The 9,546-nt window shown below is 36.3% G+C and overlaps 1 protein-coding gene across 1 annotated transcript; it reads right to left on the minus strand.

Moving 5' to 3' along the window:
- Positions 1-1,346: 1,346 nt before the first annotated feature.
- Positions 1,347-9,068, minus strand: LOC126373150 (cleft lip and palate transmembrane protein 1-like protein). Its single transcript, XM_050019181.1, has 8 exons — positions 8,721-9,068; positions 8,452-8,641; positions 8,202-8,341; positions 7,623-7,905; positions 7,320-7,508; positions 4,687-4,889; positions 4,064-4,315; positions 1,347-3,465 (listed from the first exon to the last, which is right to left on the minus strand). The coding sequence occupies exons 1-8, from the start codon at positions 8,987-8,989 to the stop codon at positions 3,372-3,374; spliced, it is 1,620 nt and encodes a 539-aa protein (XP_049875138.1). The 5' UTR covers positions 8,990-9,068; the 3' UTR covers positions 1,347-3,371.
- Between the last annotated feature and the right edge of the window lie 478 nt (positions 9,069-9,546).

Below are 9,546 nucleotides of genomic sequence, written 5' to 3' on the forward strand. Positions count from 1 at the left end.
CATGGGTTATTCATTTATTTTAAAATTAACAGTTGCCAATCATCCCCTTTCCTGTATCTGTACCTTTACTTTTCGGTGGATAAGAAAATGATGGGTATAACTTAAAATAAAATAAGAGGCGTCTGCAGGAATCGGGGTCATTGTATTTTTATTATCTATAGGCAGTACCTAAAATAAATAAGTTTCTTACTCCTCTGTCATTTTTTTTCCTATATTACAAAACCTACCGCTAGCACAACGACTTAGTCAAGCCTCCTCACAATAGTGTAAACTTTATAAAATCCACAATAATTTATTTTTTCGAGTCCTTACACAAAATACAAGACAATGGAAATGCATAATTTATAAATAAATGTATAAAGTCAAAATACCTAAACAGAAAACAATAAATGCTAATTTTTATTCTGATTTGTATGGTGCTCTCACACCGATGTCATAATAATGTCGTAATATTTAGTAGTATGCATGTTAGTATCTTATTATAACTTTATTACCTAACAGTAAAATTATAGTCTAGTCTACGTGCGCGTCTGTACGCTTGCTAATTCATATTAACGTCATTTAGTATAATTATAACGTTATCCAGAGTGAGAGCACCAATTGTGTCTTGATGTTTGAACAATAATCAATTAATTATTCAGTCGTACAATTCGTCACACAGATACACGTAGACAGAAGTTATACTCGTACGGGAAATAAAGTCCACAGACAATTTCCTAAAGTTATTTAGAGAAGCAACTGCCGTCTGACTTGAACCCGAACCAGCCCAATTACAGGTTACTTAGCATGTCTCACAAAGTACAGTTAGTGGAGTCAATGAAGGGTTTCACTTCTTATTTGACAGGGACAATTCCGATTTCGATGTTTTTTTGTTTTATAAGGTTATTTTTTATATTATTTAAAATCAGAAACATTTTGAGCGGACTTGTCCCTGGCAAATAAGAAGTTAGAAAGCTCTAGCATCATTGCCTCAAATAATATTGTCGGTGTGCACATCAACGGCAGGCCTCACCATTAAACACGTAATAAATACTGATCTAAATATAACAGCCTGTATACGTCCCACTGCTGGACACAGGCCTCCCCTCAGTCAACCGGGGGGTGAATAATCTAAACGTGAGTTTGAAAACAAATTCAGATCCATCCCAAGCCCGACCTAGGAAACAAACTCGTGAACCAGTCACCCTTTCTCTCCGATCACGGCTCTATTACTAGAAGTGCTGACGTGCATTGCATGCGGTCGTACATTTAACGCTAAGATCAGATATATCAGTCACTTGAGAGCACACGAACGACGCCCTCTTTAGTTGTCGAGTCGCTGTGGCCGAATACGGTCAGGGAAAGGATGATAACTTGACATAACATGTACTTGACAACCTAGTCCAAGGACCAAACCTAGTCAAATGAAATACTTTTAAACGAAACGTCAAAACGAAAGTTTTCGTTGAAGTTTGTATGGAAACACCGACCTGTGACGTCATCAATAAAAACGGTCATACGTCGTATTCACTGTTACTTAATTCGTAAATAAAATTCGAAAATAAGTAGAAACGTAAAATGAGATTGATTTTAGATCATCTTGGACTGGCTTCTATTTCTAGATTAGCATTTTATAATTTACCTTTGAGCCAGTCAAATACTTGACATTATTATCGTTATTGTCTACGGACTTTATTTCCTAATATAATCTGCACTTACCATAATTTAATTCATTCAAATGTTTAACAATAATTACTTTCTTTATATAAGTTTTGGCAGCAAAGACTAAATGAAAAATTATCATCAGTAATAGTCATAGTTTTGTTACTATCTCATACATACAACCCTGTCCATAGAAATCGCTGTGAGTAAAATTATACTAAATGTTATCGGATAGACAATACGAGTCAAAGGTTGGCTGGTAGAAAACTGAAGTGATAAGCTCGCCTTTGTACTTGATGTTATTTCTCTTCAACATAATTGTTTTAGCTACCGCGTATGTATAATTTATAAATTTATATAATTTATATACGTAAATTAAAAATCAGCTAATCAATACAATAGTAACACGTAACATAATTGACCCAATAAGTTACATTTCCCCTGTACTCCTCCCCTTTGAAAAGAACAACAAGACAAGATTGCAGAGAATGTTTCGTTGGGGCATCGCGACATTGGTCTAAAAGTGTATATATATATATTTTCGAGCGAGAACGACAGCGATATGTAAGCGAGAACGAGTTGTACAAAGATAATTTTCTTAATCAATAGGTATTCTCCTAAAGGTGCTGACTCACCGCGAACATTCACCTGTAATGTAACGTTACAAATCCGAGCATTACATCAGATACGCAGTATTGTAACGTAGTGCTCAAAATCGAATCATAAAATGTTACATTACAGGCAAATGATCCTGGTGAAGGAGCACCTTAACAGTGCAGGAAAACATGGTCTACTTTGCTGGAAAATAGTAATTCTCAAATTTGTTAGCATGGGGTGCTCATTGCTAAAACTTAGTCATTACTCGTAGTGACTCATTCTCTGTTATCTTGCCAGCAGTATCCGTGTTAGGTAAACATACAACATCTACGTTCTAGAAAGCTCTAGCGCATACACAGCATACTAACATTACTTCATTTAGACATAAGTGCCATCGATTGCCAGAGAATTTATTCCAATAGTCAGTCAAGCATTCATAACACTAACAGGAAATAAGACGACACTTAATTTGAGCTAATTCTGAGGAAATAAATTGCTTTATTGCTTGTATATCTTTCTGAAAAGTGCCTAAATACCTATAACATGCCATATAAAATAACACTAAAATGAAATAACAAAATTAGTTCTAAATATTTGCGGCACCGGGCGCCTAGCACCTGAGATAGCCTCGTTGCATTGACAACTAGAACAGTTAATCCCAAGAAGTTATACAATAAAGTGGAGGTGACACCCTAAACAAATAAATTATGAAATTGCCTTATTTACATTATGCGATTCATCAGGTCCCATGCGTCGGGTGAAAGTATAAAATGTATGGTTAAATTGTGGCCGCCGTGAGATCCCGACGCTTCAGGCCCGATGGATCGCGTACTAATAAGACCTTTCAAATAATCGTTTTATGTTTTATAATGCCGTAGTGACAGGTTATGATGTATTTAGAAATATGATTTGAGTAATAGCTATAGTTCTCGCATTTAAAGTGAGGCGTGACCTGATATTAGTGGAAGCGTAACGTCGTAGTCTTTTATAAGTGCCATCTCCAACCAGAGTTTACCTATAACTTTCATGACACTGCTTGCCGGAACAAGGAATTCGTGGTCACATTTTTTGCGTTTTTGTCTATTTAATTTGAGTGTTACCTTCATTTGTATCTTCTTGGTTAACGTAAAGAGTTACTGTTTCTTCTTCTCCACCGGTTCCACCTCTTCAGGGTTCTCATCCATACTAGCTGCTGTGTCGGTACGCGATTTGTCTACCGGGTACAACCTGAAAGTAATGGAAAATAGGACCGTTAATTTACACTGTCCCGATCAACCACACACGTCCGTGAGTCCACGACCAGAGCTGCAAGGAATCAGAAAACTTGGAGCTACTCTTTACACGGTGACCCAGAAGGAATATGATGACGGATAATCATGTCGGAGTAACTATGTCGCGTTCGGATTGTATAATCTACCGTATTACATTCCGCCTAGCCGTTTTCAAAAACGGGGTCGGTCTGTAATGTCGCGCCTCGTAGACACTCACACTCCGTGGATTACACTAACTGCCACGTGCTAAATTGCTTAATGCACAACTTACGTCTGTGCCAGGCTGTGAGGTGTTTGCGTGAGGTGAGAGGGCATATGTGTGAGAGTGTTTGAGGTTATGTGTGTGAATGTGTTTTTTTTTTTCATATTTAATTATTTCTGTACCTGGGAGGTTTCATGGCGCATTGATGACTAGGCTCTGCCATGTCGTAAACTGTTATCACTAACATAAATAATAATAAATAAATAATGCTTAAAACAAGTAACCTTCAACCGTAGATAAATCTTGATTGCTGGTAAGTTGTGCGTCTATCTATCTATTTAACATATCTCACCATCTCTGGTACAAGTAGACGAGGAAGACGAGATCGTCGCGGAAGCAGGCCACACGGTGCGCTGTCGGCATGGTGATGATGAACGCGAAGACATCGTCAATGAACGTGTTGAACGCCTTGTACATGAACGCGCGCCACGGCAGCGCGGCCACGGACCGCAGCCGGTAGTTGACGAACAGCTGCGGCAGCATGAACAGGAACCCGAACGCGTACACGCCGTTCACAACGCTATGAAGCGCCCACGAGTACCAGCTGGAATAGATACGGCAATAGTTGCAGACACTTTGATCGTGTAAGACAGCCTGTCTGGAATAAATTGCTGTATGTGTGTCATTTCGCTACATTGAATTGTCCTATATGTTGTTTACGTGCAAAAAAGCGTTTTTTTATTATATTGTATTGAAATATAGATCATGTAGTGAGATGCCCAATTAACAGAGAATGTTCTCCTGTTCCAACTACATGACTGTGTTTTTTGTCTCATTTTATTTACCGTTAAGATTCCTGAATAGTTTTCATTATTTATTTTATTTTTTATTCATTATCCATTAACATTTCATTATCCATTGGTCAGGCCTCTAATTACCTGTTTTAGTTCCTCTAGCAAAAATAAAGCAACTAACCTTCTATGCGGTTCATAGACAAGCGAGTATATCGCGCCGGCGACGCAGAGCGGGTAGAGCAGCATGGAGAGGTACTTCATAGCTTCAGCGTCAGCCTTGGCCGTGCTGCGCTCACCAGCATCCGCGCTCGTGTCGCGCCATATCCTGGGCATGCCGCCCGAGAACGATATACGGAGGTGCAGTACCTTCGTCACTTTCCATAGCTGTTGATAGGTATTATTATTCAAACTTTCTATAAACCTAGCCAACTAAGGCCCAAAATAGGAAGCGCCACTGGTCGCTTACCTAAAATGATACCTATACACCACAAGAAGTGCTTATTATCCAAAGGTGATAGATAGCGCGCAAAAGGGAAGAAAAAAAAAGGATGAAGGCAGCGGCCGCGGCACAGGTACGCTAGTGTACGGCGCGAAGTATATCGTGGAGTTCGTAATATTGGTCAAAACACGACACACGATATCACAACCCGTGCCGTGGCCGAAGAAATGACAAGAAAATTGATAGAAACCCATCTACTGCAGCTAATGCACTTCATGCATTAGCACCAGAATGTTATCTGAGCGTTTTCAAAATTAAGTGTACTACGTCTGAATTTTAGCTATAATTAAAAATATGACATTGTTGGAGATATTTTGATTTAGATATTATTAAGATACGCGATAGTTTATGAAATTATGTGAAGTTGTTAACAGATTAATCTATTTTACGAAAAATTATTAAATTATAGGGCGACAGGCGAAAAAAATGTCAGTTTTGCGACTATCTTAAAAATAATTGGTCTGTAACTATAAGAAAGATATAAATATGATTTTAGTTGTGTTATGAAGATTACCAAAGATATTTTATGAAAAAAATATATACATAGTCATAAAATCTATAAAACACGAAATATGCTAGTTTTTCGTTCGGTTTTGTCACAGCTGATACCAAGGCAACCATTATATTTACGATTTAATTTCGAATATTAGTTTAATAAACAAAGTAATTATTGTGATACCGAATATTAAAAATTATTTTAATAAATAATAGAAATTATTAGCAACTCTCCATATTGAAAATTATAAAAATGTAAGAATTTCTTCGTCGCAAAATGAGGGACTGTCGCAAAACTGACATACGAATTTTTCTAAGGGTGGGCTCACACAGGAGAAAACCGAACCCAAAAATGTAAGTGAATAAAATAAAAGATATACTTACACAAATTTTAAGTTTTTAATCAAATAATTATCAAATCTTAATGGGAACAGTCTTTTTGAAAATCAAGATTACTTAGTTTAACAAATAACAAACTTGTCTTCTTTTTTCAGCTTCTTCTTCATTCATTTCAGATATTTTTTTCTTCTTCGATTTTATTCTTTGTAAATTTTTTAACCTTTGGGCGTTTAATTTCTCGGGATTTTCTTTTTTCAATTTTTCTCTATATCTCCGAGACCGTTCTGCACTAGTTAGTGGCATTGATAAGCCTAAAAAATTTAAACCTTTTCAGTATGTAGTCTCAGCTTTATAGTGTCGGTTTTGCGACTTTACTAGTCAGCCTATAGGTCACAGGGAAAAATGTCGCAAAACTGACGTGACGCTCTGTTCCCATTTTGTATTCAAACCGATATTTAAAAGGAAAAAAAATACCTAATCTTGTCACCAAATGTAAATAATTTTGCATTATAATATAGTTCATCTTCTGAATAAATTAATAAAATATAACTCACCTGAATCTGATTTTATATCGTCTCAAACCCGACAGATAAAATTTTGACGGCCGTGGAATACCAGAAAACACACGCGCGTCACGAAATATATTTTGTCACTAGTCTTTTTTTAAATGGCGACCGGTAAATTAAGGATAATTTTGCCATTTTAAAACGAATATAGCTACCGTAAATAATTTCAATAGGCAGTTTTAGTCGTGACAAACCCGACATGTCCGGTCGGTACACTTTTTAAGACTTTTGAAAAAATTTAACTATATTTAAATAAGCACAAGATTTAAATTATAAACTACTGGAAATGAGAGAACCTTTAGAAAACTTCAACCAATACCAAACATCAAATGATACCCTAGTACAAAAAGTTTTAAGAATCTCTTCAAACATTTATCAGTTTGAGTGGGGGACACGGCAAAATCTAGTACTTAGTGATTTGAAATTTACATTTTATTTCAATAATTCCTCATAACCATGAAAATTTTGTTAGAATTTAATTAGTTTAGAATATATTTAATGTATCTCAATAATTAAAATAATTAGCTAGAAGTAAATTTTACTAGTTATTAGACTTCAAACACAAGGGACAACGTGAAAATGGGAGGTACACTTATTTTTGAAAATGCTCATCTGTATGTGAGTGAGTGGACATATGCGTGTCGTAAGTGTCTGAGGTTCTGCGAGATGATGAATGATGGTGTTGTAGGTATTTAACTTATATTTGTGTTCTGAAAGTTTCACGGCGCATTGGCGCTTTTTGCACTGTAATGTCGTGGAATATAAATAAATAAATAATGATTTTTGTTATTATAGCACTTACCCGTGCTTAGGGAAACTCGCAAAGAGAAAATTTAAATCGAAAGAATATAAATAAATAAGTCTATTTACACCATTCCTTGCTCATTTTTACATCACAAATCATCTGATACTCACCTCAATGATAGAACTAATACCCGCCGGGACCAGAACCAGAAGAGATGTCTTCTCGTCCATAAGGTAGAAAAAGATGATAAGCTGCGAGAAGGCGCGCCACAACACGGTCCGCGCCGACAGCCCCGCCAGGGACTGCTTGCGGCGCCAGAACGATACATCATTCTTAAACGCTAGGAAATCAAACAGCAACTGCAAAATAATCATTTTAATATAACATACGTCTTAATATAGAAAAATTCTTCTCCATGCTGTTTTATTAACTTTTTCAACTTTTATGAATCAATGTAAAATAACAATACTTACGTGACAACTTGCAATTAGTACTGTAGCTGATAATAAGTATAGGTTTGTATCTGCAAAAATACCCTTCACGTCATCTACATCTTTCTCACTGAAGCCCAGACTGTGTAGTTGTTGCAATGCCAGTCGCACGTGGATGGCCAAACGGAATGAACCATATGAAGTTGGTGCTACAGTCACAGTGACATTCACTTCCGTAGTGCTGCTGTTAAGAAGCTGCAGCTGAGACATCCGGGACTTGAGTACGTTCAGCTGGACAATTGGCAAGAACTTGCCATGTCTGACCCTGGAAAAATAGACACAATATTTACATATAAGTTTAAAGTTAATGCAGCTTTAAATCAGAATTATCAGATTAAAAAAGTAAGTCTTTAAAAGTAATGACAAGACATAATCTAATATCAGAATTATAATCATCTTTTTTGTATTAATGTCATTATTATATGAATGTTTACCAACCAACATAAAAATGTTTTATGCACACAAATACTGTAAATATTTGATATTGTGTAACAGGAATTATGTAATGTCATAAAACTTAATTATTAGCTTTTAATTTAATAGGTATAACATGTTCTTTACCTTATGTAATGATATAGCTCCCCGGGTATCTTCTTGGCAGGCAAGTTCAAGTCATCTGTGAGGATAGAAAGTGGAACTTGTGTTGAAATATGTGAGAAAGGTTGCATATTACTACGCTCTTTTGGTTTCTCTTCATCTGCCTGAAAAGATAACAGTTAACAATGTAGTAGGTAAGGTACAAAATTGAGGTCTTCTAAGAGAAATTAATGTGTATACAGTTTACTTACATATGTTCCTACAAATTACTCACATTTTGCTGTAACAGGTTAAATGTAGCTGCTTGTGGTTCGATGTGCGTGACCAGTGGCAGCGTGTGTACCGGTTCCGAGCGCCGGATCTCGTCGAAATCCTTATATAGTCGGCTGTCATCCAACAACACTGCGTGCATGTACAACGTTCCATTATTGCGAGTTCTACGTGGCACTTTCAGCGCAATATCGCTACGAAAAAAGAAAGTATAAAAATTAACCCCGCACCAGGACGCATAAACACAGTCAAATGGACATGTAGGTTACTTACAATGTAGCCGGATTTCTATAGTCGAACTTTGTTGAAGTATAAACCTTAGTAACAGACTCCGCTGATGATCCATCTAGGTAAGGATGTTCCTTTATAGAAGTATATAGAACTAGATTTTGTACGGGATTTGTTGCTAAATATGAAGAATAACATCTCTCGCCACGACGACATTCTGGCGGTATAAAAATCTCAGCTAGTGTCCATATAGTATTAATAACATAGACAGCGAAAATTAAAGTAAGAATCAAACTAACGGATATATATTTCATCACAGTAAAGTTTACAGAAACTGTTACTTTATAGAAGAAATTAAAATCTATTACCACAAAAACAAACCCTTTTTTTGACGTTAACGTCAGAACAAATGTCAAAATGACATCTGATAATGTTGCCAAACATAAAAACGACTATTTTTACCCGACTGCCAAGAAGGTTTATACGTGTTTCATGCAGATTTCTATTATACCTACCCTCGAAATGAATATTCATTAATGAGGTGTCTTTCGATTCGTCTTATCCGTCCGATGATTATAGGCCAGGTTTTGTTTTCATTAATTCAAAATGGTGGTGGAGTCGAAAAAAATATTACGCATCGTATTGAGTAGTATCCAATGGAATAGGCTTTTTAAAATGAAGACGATGTTTCTTAGACTGATTTACGATTTACAATTACAAATATAACACAACCTGCAAGCTGTAATGATGCTGCTAGGAGTTTAGATTTAATAAATCCTGTGGTAGTTTTTTAGTATATTCATACAAATAGAGTGATACTGCAATGGTGGCCATTACACGGTCAATTCACGACACGACGATGACTCTATAA

This window comes from Pectinophora gossypiella, chromosome 2 (assembly GCF_024362695.1).
Source record: "Pectinophora gossypiella chromosome 2, ilPecGoss1.1, whole genome shotgun sequence".
NCBI classification, from domain to species: Eukaryota; Metazoa; Arthropoda; class Insecta; order Lepidoptera; family Gelechiidae; genus Pectinophora; species Pectinophora gossypiella.